This window comes from Maniola hyperantus, chromosome 4 (assembly GCF_902806685.2).
Source record: "Maniola hyperantus chromosome 4, iAphHyp1.2, whole genome shotgun sequence".
Classification (NCBI taxonomy): domain Eukaryota; kingdom Metazoa; phylum Arthropoda; class Insecta; order Lepidoptera; family Nymphalidae; genus Maniola; species Maniola hyperantus.
The window spans coordinates 10,274,207-10,286,466 of record NC_048539.1 but is presented as its reverse complement, the minus strand read 5'-3'; the positions used below and the strand labels follow the sequence as shown (position 1 = coordinate 10,286,466).

Here is a 12,260-nt window from a genome sequence, read left to right as displayed (position 1 = left end):
AAATAACAGTGTTTTCTTTAAATCCTATCAACTGATTCAAGTTAGATTCAAAGAATATGACTGTTATTTCTGTTACCCTTTCACGACCCAACCGCTACACTGATCGTGACTAAATTTGCAAACATACAGCGTGAACCCTGTAAATGCGAAAGTGTGTTTGTTGATTTTTCCTTCAATCACGCCGCAACGGATGGATCAGACTTTTTTGCATAAACATAGTTAATAACTGGAGAGTGACATAGGCTACTTTTTAAAAATCTTAGTCCACTCGTACGAATTTACGGGCATTCATTCATAAGTTGTAACTTGTAAGGTATAGGCTGTGAAGGTAGGTAAAACGGAAAATCTACGTTTTCATTTTTGAATGTATCTACTTAGTCCATATTAATATAAATCTCTGACGGCTGAACTCACGTGACTAGTCCCGAGTATGCCAACTTTTTTTCTCTCTCTCTCTCTCTTCGTTTCTCCTCGACGCGATGTCGCGACTATGTCCTTTGTTCAGGCATACTCCGACTACACGCGTCAGTTCAGCCGTCCGAGATTTATATTTATACTGGACTAGCTTATGCTCGAGACTTCGTCCGCGTGGACTACACAAATTTCAAACCCCTATTTCACCCTTATAGTAGCTATCTGCATGCCAAATTTCAGCCCGATCCGTCCAGTAGTTTGAGCTGTGCGTTGATAGATCAGTCAGCCAATCAGTCACCTTTTCCTTTCATATATTTAGATATCACTCAAAATAGTTTAAATGCTAAAACAGTTCATATTTGTTTTAAGCAAATATGTTTCATGAAGTGCAGATAACCGCTAGTCGCAATAGCAAGCAGACAAGTCTGGGAACATGGAGTACCAATCGAGTGGGTTTGTCTAAACATTCACAATCTTCACAATGAAGTGCAAATAGCTCCTGTGTCGCATTCTCCCATGTATTGTGTGTTAAGTGACTGCTGTATATGCTTATTTAGGGCTAACGCACACGCGATACTTTAAGCATTGGTGATCTAGGATTTTGCGATTGTATTGCGTTTTAGTAATAGATTGCTTTTTGCTGATTTGCATCGATGCTCACCAAAATTACCAAAATTAGGTTAAGCCACCGATGCCTAAAATAAGTTGTACACTCGTGTTATAGGCATCAGAATCAGATACTATACTTGAAGTATTGATCGCTACGTAATTTGCAATCTATCGAAGCAGCGAATTTATTACCGTATGTTAGTTATTTGAACTAACACCGAAGACCCGATAGGCAGATCTTCTAATTTTTAGGTTCGGAGAAGGAACAATGAAACAACGTACTTTTCAGCGGAGAGTGTGTGTATGTAACGGTTTATTTTGACAGTTCTTATATAGGTACAATTCTGACCATAGACTAATTTTAGGCATAATCTACATGATAGTTCCGATAGGCCGCGAACGCACTGTCAACTTAATAAGAAGCGTTGACATAAATTCCCCCCCTCTTAAACGTCGTTTAAGAGAAAACAAATTCGTCTGGAGAAGCAAGGTGCAAGCGGCATGAGATCTTCCACGCTCAGCCCTTTTCGTTTCGTGGGCCACGTAGTGCGCTGTAGAAGTTCGCTGATTCTTTGCCAGCCACGCCAGAACTGCTGGCGTATCTTCTCGAGCCCCGAGTAGCAGTCGAGGCTGCTGAAACTGAAGTCTTCGACATTCGTTGACGGCAGCGCAGTCAGAGGCCGTCCAATCAGGTAGTGTCCTGGGGAACGAGGGAAAAGATAGTTAGGAGGGGAAGTCATGGGATATAAGGGGCGACTATTCAGTATAGCCTCCACTTGCGAAAAAAGACTATTTAATTTCTCGAAAGCCAAATTATTATGAGCCAAATATCTTTTAATGAGAATGTTTTTGGCGGAATTGATCCCAACCTTTCCAATTTCTCTTGAATATAAAGACATAAAAGAAAAATTTATTTGTTCGTCAACTGCAAAGTCAGAAATGACGGGATTGGAATTTAAAAATTGAGTTTTTCCTTTAGCAGTAGCTACGTTAACAGAGAAACATTCTGCCGGTTTCAGATTTGTAGGTACGTGACGACTAGCGGCGAGCTGCGCCGCGGATAACGCTAGTTGTGGAATCGTCATAGGCCTCCCGGCCGGAGCTACCCACGACTTCGAGTACGATAAATGAACGCTCGACCTACCTAACGCGTCGATCGATTTTAAATTAATGCATTTCTCAAGGTCGCGGGTGGATCTTTGAGAGGTATATTTAACACGAAATCGACCGATCGATTTTAGACGAGTAGTGTGAGTCTTAAAATTCTGCTCACAACCCTTCTCGCTATTACTTAATAATATTTTTTGGGGGTCCCAAAATTTGGTTATTTGATTATCTAAGCGATCATCGAACGACTCGCTTGATGAAAAATTGCAGTTAATTTGTTTAGGGTCACAATTTAATGAAATAGGACCGGAAATAACCCACCCAAATCGTGAGTTACACAGATATGGTTTTCCGTCACCTAATGATTTGACGGTGTTACCTATTACATCCCAGAATAGGTCGGCCCCTAAAAGCGCATCTACAGGCGCAGGGCTGCAAAAATTAGGGTCCGCGAGTTGAATGTTCTCGGGGAGACTAAATAGCTTGTAATCTATATTTATTTTTGGAATATTCGCCGTTAATTCTGGCATAATAAAACAAGACAAACTTGCATGATAGTCGCCTTGCAATGAGTTAAACCTAACCAAACACCTCTCAGTAACATGATTATTTGAATTGTTACCTATACCTACGACGGTGAGATTAGTGGGTATCGCCTCTAAATTTAATTTTTCCTTGACGCGCTTTGTCAAAAAGCTAGACTGGCTTCCACAGTCTAGAAGCGCGCGAATGACTTCAGTCTTGGAGTTTAGAGGGTTCAGAACTTCTACCATCACGGTGGATAACATGACGTGAGAAGTAGCCTGCCTAGATAGGTTCACACTAAGTTCATCGACTGAATTTTGAACTGTGGCCACAGCGGGCTCCTCAGTATTTTTGTACCCTGATTGAACAGCATACGAAAGATTATGTCTTGTATTTTTATTACTATTGCTCGCGATTGGCGCGGCAATAGGCGAAACATACTTATTTTGTGTTTTATTTTGATTAAAAGATTCCAAAACATCTGCACGCTCCTTTAAAAACTTATTAAATTGATCTAAAGTCGGCATATCACTTAGCGAGTTTCGATGCTCCTCCCATTTCATACTAGTATGGCTGTCTAATTTAGAACTAACCATGTGTATTATTAAACTATCCCACTTATCAACAGGCTGGCCAAGACTCGCTAACGCACGTAAGTTTTTATTTACATTATCTACTAATGAGCGCAATGACTGTTCCGATTCGCGGGACAGTGTTTCGATATTGAATAAAGCGTTGAGGTGATTGCTAATTAGCTGCCTCTTGTTATCATAACGTTCACATAATAAACTCCAAGCCTTCTTGTAGTTCAATGCACAAACTTCGAGATTGGATATAACACGCGCGGCATCTCCCTCTAAATACGAGTTTAAATAATGAAACTTATAGATGGGCAGTATGTGCTCGTTATCATGAATGAGAGACCGGAAAGTATCTCGAAATTCTAACCATTTAAAAACTGTTCCGTCAAATTTCGAGATTTGAATTAGAGGTAATTTGAACCCAATGCCTTGTGAGACGCCTCGTTCTTGCCCCGAAGAACTACTGTGCGCGTCTTCAAAGCACGGAATCCTCGAATTACGCGACAGAATGTCCTGAGCTAACGAAGTCACGCTGTCTAATTCATTTTCGATCTCCTCGCGGATATCTAGTTCGGCATCTAATGTATCCCCGCTTAAAGATTCAATCTGACCTTGCACGTCACTAAACTCAGTAGCTAAGCACTCAATTTTACCTAATTTAAGTTTTAATTCGCCTAATTCCAATGAATCTAACACTGAAAGCTTATTAATCTTAGAAATATAGTTTTTAAATTTAGTAACGCGCCCTTTCACGCTGCTGCGTTTAATAATTAATTCTTTCAGAGACATATTGAAGCGTTATTATAACAGCTGTAGGTGAACAAAAACTGGTTTGTTATCGGTGGCCGCTAGATCGCTGCAAAATAATAAGTAAAACGTATATCTATCTATGACTAGGTACGTTACCTATGCACGTCGCTTGAAGTTGTCGTCCAACCGATGAACATGAACCGGTTTCCAGTCGTCCGCGCAGCTCCAATAAGTGCACGCGCCAGTTAAAAATCGTATGAATTATGATAATATGAAGTAATGAGTAGGTAGGTACGGCTAATGCGTAACGGATGAAGTGACGAATAACGTGCAAATTTTGAATTTTGTGATTGATTGTGCAAAGTGGTATGGCCTTTTGGATAGTGCGTGAAGTACGGATGATTATGGAGCAATGGATGTATGAATTAGGTGGCTGTGAAATGGAATTATGGATGTTTGGATGAATGTGTTGTGTTTTATGTGGGATAGGACACTTATCTGAAATATTGGTCCGGCCTCGTTGTTGCCGGCGTAGAAAGTGCTCCCTCTGTCTGAGCCCAAATGCTGCGGGTCCGATCAGCGTCCCGGCGATGGCTTCAGACGTCTTCTTGCGTTGAGCCTGATGCTGCGGTACGATTGGCGTCCCGGCTGGCGTCAACGATGGTTGCTTGCGTTGTGCCTGATGCTGCGGTCCGATTGGCGTCCCGGCTGGCTACAACGATGGTGATTTGCGTTGAACCTGATGCTGCGAAACGATTGGCGTCCCGGCTGGCGTCAACGACGATGATTTGCGTTGAACCTGATGCTGCGAAACGATTGGCGTCCCGGCTGGCGTCAACGACGATGATTTGCGTTGAACCTGATGCTGCGAAACGATTGGCGTCCCGGCTGGCGTCAACGGCGATGATTCTCTCGCTGGATGGCTTGGCTTCTTCCTTCTCAGGTGTCCAGTTTACGGTCGCCACTATGTTAGTTATTTGAACTAACACCGAAGACCCGATAGGCAGATCTTCTAATTTTTAGGTTCGGAGAAGGAACAATGAAACAACGTACTTTTCAGCGGAGAGTGTGTGTATGTAACGGTTTATTTTGACAGTTCTTATATAGGTACAATTCTGACCATAGACTAATTTTAGGCATAATCTACATGATAGTTCCGATAGGCCGCGAACGCACTGTCAACTTAATAAGAAGCGTTGACACCGTATATTTTTTAATTTATTAATTTGGATACCGCATCATGTTATGCCCGGTTCGCATTATTCTAGTCCAGTAATCCAGCGAGTTATTCCAGTTTATGATGATTTGTCGCGTTCGAGCACGGTATGCCAGAGCCTCACTAAATCGCTACGACTGGCATTCGAATCTGTTGCAATTAAACGTGCATTCGATGCATAGTTTCCCACACTAAAGCTTAAATTGTTAATGTGTTTAGTTAAGAGTCCAATCGTAAAAATTCTAGCACCCGGGAAGTGATCGAATCGCCAATTCCCGATGCTGAAAGTATCGTGTATGCTTTGGGCCTTTGTTGTGAATACGGTGATATACGAATATAGGACAGAGATTATACCGTGTATAATTGAATACACAGTTATTGCCAAGTGTTTACGATTTTATTTGATCGAAGCGCGTGAAGATTGTGATTAGCTTCGGCAATGAATCTAGTAACACAGCGGAGAATACTCGGTTAAAAAGTAAACAATTTGCAAAAAACTTCTTGGAGAAACGCGTATTAAGTACCTAGTCGCCCTTTGTCTAGCACTGAATTTTTTATTTGTATCACGTCTTCTAATATATTATATGAGAACGTCCTATGCACCGTACCTACATAACTTATTGCTTATGCCTTTATGCAAGAAACAATTTGTTTATCTTTACAGTCAGCTTAGAAAAAATTGATTTTAGATTGTACGTCGCTTTTATTTTATTTTCTTGCAAAAAATGTAGAATCTATTAAGGTAACATTTCCTTAGAAAAACATATTACTCTAATTGCGAAGTCGCAGCGAGTAGGCACACAAAGTCTAAAGAAAAAATATTAGGTTGCTATCTTTAAATATGTTCTACTTACTAAGCACTAATGACGACTGCAATAGTAGTAAGGCTGCTATCCGTCCTAGGCCCAGATATGTGCCCCCCATAATGACACCTCAACCTGAAACAAATAAAAATAAACTTAATCTTAATCAATCATCTCTATAACAAAAAGATTTATACGGTTTTATAATCGAAAGTTATGAACTTTGTCATGACCACAATGTTTATAGTTATTTGGAATAGAATGCACGAAGCCTACTTATTAATACATCAATTTAAAAAACTCAATTGTATACCGTGGACGATAAATAAAATCGAAAGTCGGTCAGCGATATGAGCCTTGACTTTGAACTTTTTATAAACATAATGGACCTACACGTTCATATAACAAGCCATTGTACCGGTACGAAATATCAAACCTGTCGGTCATATCCATGTATAGGTACAATACATAATTTCTTATTTATTGATCTTATTTCTTTGGATGTATGGTTAATACTACTTGTAAGCAATACTCGTAAAGCGAAAAAATGTTAGAAACACCTTTATTATTTGGCGATCGTGTACACATACATAAAATAGATAAAATTAGAATATTTTTTGCCTGCTTAACATATTTTAAAGTAGGTAAGTATAATAAAAATACAAATGGGTTACAATTTTAATAATCACCAAGTTTCAACGCCTCCTTATCAGTGATATTTATGATTGTTGATTAGTCAATTAGAAAGTTTAATGTAAGTATTATTGTAGCGCTTATTTTTCTTTATTTAAGTAAATTACTTAAGGTGTTAATCGCGATGCAGATGCAGGTCACGATATACAAACCATCAGGAAAGCGGTGACACAAATTTTCATTATTTTTTGCATTGCAATATTGCTTTCACTAGGCTTTTTATATGGCGGACGAAAGACCATCGGTATGAACGTGAAAGTAAAGCGGTGTTCTTTACACTGAGAATTTCTGAAATCATTGTTAACTATGCATGTTTAATGAATCGCAGCTTTCGATTGCTTTTGTAACGGTCTACTTCATACACATTCAATAACACTCAAATTAGTAGACTCATGGTCGGCGAATTTTGTTCAAAGCGTTTTATATAAGTTTTTATGAGTGAATCCTTTCTTTCAAAACATAATGTTCAGTAACTCCAGACTAACATTTTGAAAATTTATTTTTCATGAACAACCTGCACTTGTGTTTGACCTAAAAAATTGTAAAAAATAGTATATTTCCACGTATCAAAAAACAATTATACTTATACATGTGTTTGCAAGTAAATCTACTGCTATACGAAATTTTTTAAATAGTTTCTGGATTAAGAAGTATTGAATTTTTGGTTTTTCTAACACCAATATAAGCCAAATTTATGTTTTTGAATTATGTACAAGTTTCGAGCAATCCTAATCCTACCATAATGGAATACCACTGCAAATGCCCGACTTTTTAACTTTTAAAGATTCAAAACTGATTAAATGTAGCTAGTAGAAAAAGTAAGTCACTGTTATATCTCTATTAACCCGTTTCATTCCGTTGAAGCAAGGATATAAACTATATTATTAGAAATATAATAATATAAATACCTACCTACCTACCAACTGATGTTGGTACTTTATGTTTGCCAGAAGACGGCAAATGCGGTAAACTTGACTCTAACGAACCGCATACAATACAACGGTTTCGCGGTAATGACAATTTTGAGTCATTTGCACGTTCTAAAACTCACGTGCTATTTACACTCACATTATAGTAAATGTAGACATAAAACGATTAGGCGTGAGAGTAACTTGCTGTGACCGCAGTTGTATTTCATATGTGTACTTCCATTGTGGTATGGCCTAATAGAGACAGTGGTGAATCCAATTTAATCCACACTTGCCTATGACCACATTATAATATGTGGGTTGAAGATAAACTCCACATCCATTTTAAAAGATAAAAATTAATTCTGTTTTAAAAGTTCTACAACACAAAAAAATCGTAGTTCGAAAAATATTCATTGCAGGGAAGTACCTACATCAATAGAAAAAAATCTCGAGAAAGATTAGGAGAAAGGTGTGAAAACAGTTATTCTTGCTACATCAGAGCTTAAATCTTAGCCGAGATATCCTTCCATTGGAACCTTTGATCCAAATCGTCCTAGCTTGAAACTTTTATGTTACCATTGTTTAAAACGTTCAAACGAAGATATATTGTATCTGATACAAGAAAGTAAAACGATTTAATTGTAGTGGCATCATTGGCATATAAATACTTATTCTTTTTATTCTTACACTCTCGATACTTGTTGTTATGGGTCACACGTTTTTGGTTAGGATGGTGATAACTTTCCAAAGACTTTTATTTTCAGCATTTCTAAAGATGAAACATCAATAAAACGCACCAAATTGCCTCCTCCTTATTTGAAAATCGGTTAAAAAGAAGGCGCATGTAACGCTGTAGATGGTTTGAGATTTTAGTCAATTCAGCCATTCAGCATTTAAATGAAGTCTTAAAGATTTAAATAGTAGGTACTACGAGTAAGTTTTATTTATAAAAAATGTAAACAAAAAAAGCAATGTACATTATGAAATGAATTATTATTATAGCAGACTCAAAACCGTTAAGTTCAGAGGGAAACAGGGCGTGTCGGAGCCGTAATGTGGAAACGCAATTATCAAGTGTGACGTGTCTCGCATAAGTCACATAATGATAGTCACAGTTATAGACAACGAAAACATAGAGAACCAGTCTTGAGACCGAGAAATTGCATGAAATTGAGGATAGAGGACTCGTCATACCAGCTTTGCAAACTGCCAAATTATTTACATTCTTAATACGCCTCATAAACACGGTTTACTTGCCAAAACGGCCCGCTATTTTAACTTTAATGTAAGTCATATTCAAACAAAAGAGAAAGAAAAAGCTACGACAAAAATTATGTACCTACTTACTCACGAATCGCGATCTCTAGTTTTTAGGCCTATTAGTGTACGCCATCAAATGATGAATTTTAAGCTGCTTGACACCTACAAACACCGCAAAAGTTCTTCTTTCTTCACCAGTCATAGTTTTTAACCATTAGCAATTTAGCATGGAAAACTCGCATGTTCGTATACCTACCTATAGCACTAAGACAAGGGGATGTAATTAAGATTATGTTACACCATAATATAAAAAAAACTTCCTAAGTATCGTTCATTCAAAATAACGTATCAGCAAAAACCGACCTTGATTACCGACGCGGTCTCAACTGGAATGGGAGTATGTGCTGTGACATTACTGTAACAGTTATGTCACGACGTTCCTCATAAGTACAAGCACCGTAACGTATATGCAACCACCGTGTAGATGCGCTTTCAAATTGCCCAATTTTACGGTGAACTTGCATGGGACTTGGAATTTATTAGAAAAACATTTCTATCGTAACTGATGATTTCCTTTTTAACATAAAGGGAACTTTTTAAAAGAAAAACACTGCCAGCAACGGACACTCTATCGACGGGATAAATAGCAACTACATATTTCTTCCAAGTAGTCCGATCCATATCACAGTGATAATGTCTCATTGCACCTTAAAGAATATGACAGTAATAAGCTCAAAAAAGGCAGTGATGAGACTTATACCTTACACATTGCAAATAAATCAACACGTGTTTTACAGGACAAGATTTTACCCGTATCTTCTATTAAATTATATCAGTTAGTTGAAGAAATAGATCAAATTAGAAGATAGCTTACGCCTCATAAACAAAAAATAAATGTGCAAACCAGCTATTACAGGTGATGTGAAATCATAAAAATTTTGCATTGTTCGAAAAGTTTAAAGAAAAAAACGGTTTTGATTATTGGGTGGTTTCTTAATCGTCGTATTTGAATAACGGCAGAACCAAATGGGAAAGACTAAGCAAGATTATCCACAATTAGACAGTAGGTACTTAATACAGTTTCTTTTGTGGTTCTACGTACAATGGACATTTTATTCCCATACAAGCTACACAATATTAGCGGCTCGGCGATTCAATATGTGCTTATTCGCAAACCTAGATATCACTTCCCTGTTGTTCGTAGGTACAATAAGGTTGATTTAGTTTCTCCTTCACAGAAAATCATACATTGTATGGATGAATAGGAAACAATTTCCTATCATTAAAGTCAGATTAAAGTAAACCACGGTATTTTGCGTCTTTTCATTATTTTATTTATTAATGATGTCAAATTTAGAGCGGTGACAGCCTAGTGGATAAGACGTCTCTACAATGAACCAAATGCCCAGGATGCTCCGGTGTCGAGGCGAAACGTGTGTCGAGTGTGTTTTAGGGGTTTGTGTGGTGCTGCGTGGTGGTGGCGCGTATTGCTTGCCTGGTGACTGGCTTTTCCTGTATGTTTAGCAGTGGAGGGCGGGCGATGCATGTTGCATGTTGCACCATACAGATTCGACTTGTTTCAGCGGATTATAGCAAATTTAGCTTTTGGTTCATTGTATATCATGGATTTCCGCAAAGTAACGCCTGCTTCTATACAACAGACAAGACGTCTGCCTCCTATTTGAGAGGTAGGGGATTCGGAGGCTATCATGGCTAAAAAATATCGTTAACGTTCAAAAAAGAATGTATACATTTTAAACATAGAGAATCAACATTAACATTAACAGGTAATAAAGGTTTAAAAAATCTTACGTCAAAGTATAAAGTCTATTTTTTTAAATTTTCTTCGGTATAATACTATTGTATATAATACTTTTGTATTAGAAATCACGTCATGCATTGCCAGAAACTTAGCATCATGGCAATCCTTGTTGTCTCCCAAAGCCACTTTGATGCAAACAAACGTTCCTCTCAGTGTTGGGGACGATACTCAGAGAAACTTTCAGCTTTTATAAAATAAGGAAGGTTTGGGACGCGCTGGCTCTTAGTCCAATAGACAAATCGCTCCCCAATTACCGACCGTGACAGTCAGCCTCCGCCACTGGACAATGACGTGTGGTAAACGGTCAGTGGCACAACGAACGGTAGCGGTCACGGCCGTACAATTAATTTGGATTATCTATCCCAACTTAACGTTTTTGTTTGTCTAAGAATATAAGCCTTTGTTTAGTTCATCCGATCTAGAACGATTTATTTGTTGTTACATATTATAAAAACCTAAGTATTTGCCCTGCATCTAAGTTTATAATTTCAATTTTAATATAATAATTAATCTATGTTTGACTAGCTGATGCCCGCGACTTCGTCCGCGTAGAATTAGGTCTTTTAAACATCCCTTGGGAACTCTTTGATTTTCCGGGATAAAAAGTAGCCTATGTCACTCTCCAGGTCTTCATCTATACCCATGCAAATCACGTCAATCCATTGCACCGTTTCGACGTGATTGAAGGACAAACCAATAAACCAACAAACCAACAAACAAACACACTTTCGCCTTTATAATAAGGGTACTGATATCAATGTCGTCAAATTAAGTTAGGTCAGTACCGCGAAAATGGCGGTCTGTTGCCAGCTATAGGTTACCAGGGTTGGTAACGGACTGCCATTTTTTGAAGCACGCTCGAAGAAAAGTTACGTAAACTTTACGCCATTGAATTATCTAACTCTACAGATTAGCTGTTGTCCAAAGATTATGTTCTATCTATGTTCTTAATTTTGTTAGTCGGAGTATTATGATAGTTGCTTACCTATATTTTTATGTTGTTTAACCTGGTTAAATATTATTTGTGTCGAGGGTCTGAAATAAACGTAAGTATAGAGATCGTTAGTAGAGATTGTTAAATGTGCAGTCACTGATGATAACTCGTGCCTACACAAAAGAAAATATTAAAAATCCTCTACAGTCTAGTAGGTAGCACAAAAGATAGAAACATGCAAAGTTTTAATGAATATTGTAATGCGGTCATCCATCGAGAATTCGTGAATAGAAAGAGGTCACTGGTCATTGTCAAGTCCACACATGGACGATAAGCTAATACGGTGTGTTTGATGTACGCCGAGGTCAAAGCGCAATCAGATAACTCTTCGTATAAGGTATTATCATGAAATCATGGATTTGGATGAGATATAACGAAGAAAACATCGTGCAAACACCGTTAACTGAACTTACTTAAAAAATATTAATAATTGTTTTGGATGGTTTCCTACATTGTGACTTGTAGGCAAAAGTGACCATACATACGAGTATGTCTACCATTTTCGATGTACCATAATAGTCAATAGGTAATCAGACTGTATCAAATGGTATTAAACAAAGAATATGGAAGGATAC

General features: G+C 38.0%; 1 protein-coding gene across 1 annotated transcript in view; it reads right to left on the bottom strand.

The window, feature by feature from the left end:
* Positions 1 to 12,260, bottom strand: part of tyn (trynity) — a 93,382-nt gene that overhangs the window by 37,602 nt on the left and 43,520 nt on the right. The window contains exon 3 of the mRNA XM_034985338.2: positions 6,057 to 6,140. Coding sequence (XP_034841229.1) covers positions 6,057 to 6,126 — 70 coding nt within the window. The 5' untranslated portion in view covers positions 6,127 to 6,140. The remainder of the gene's footprint in view (positions 1 to 6,056; positions 6,141 to 12,260) is intronic.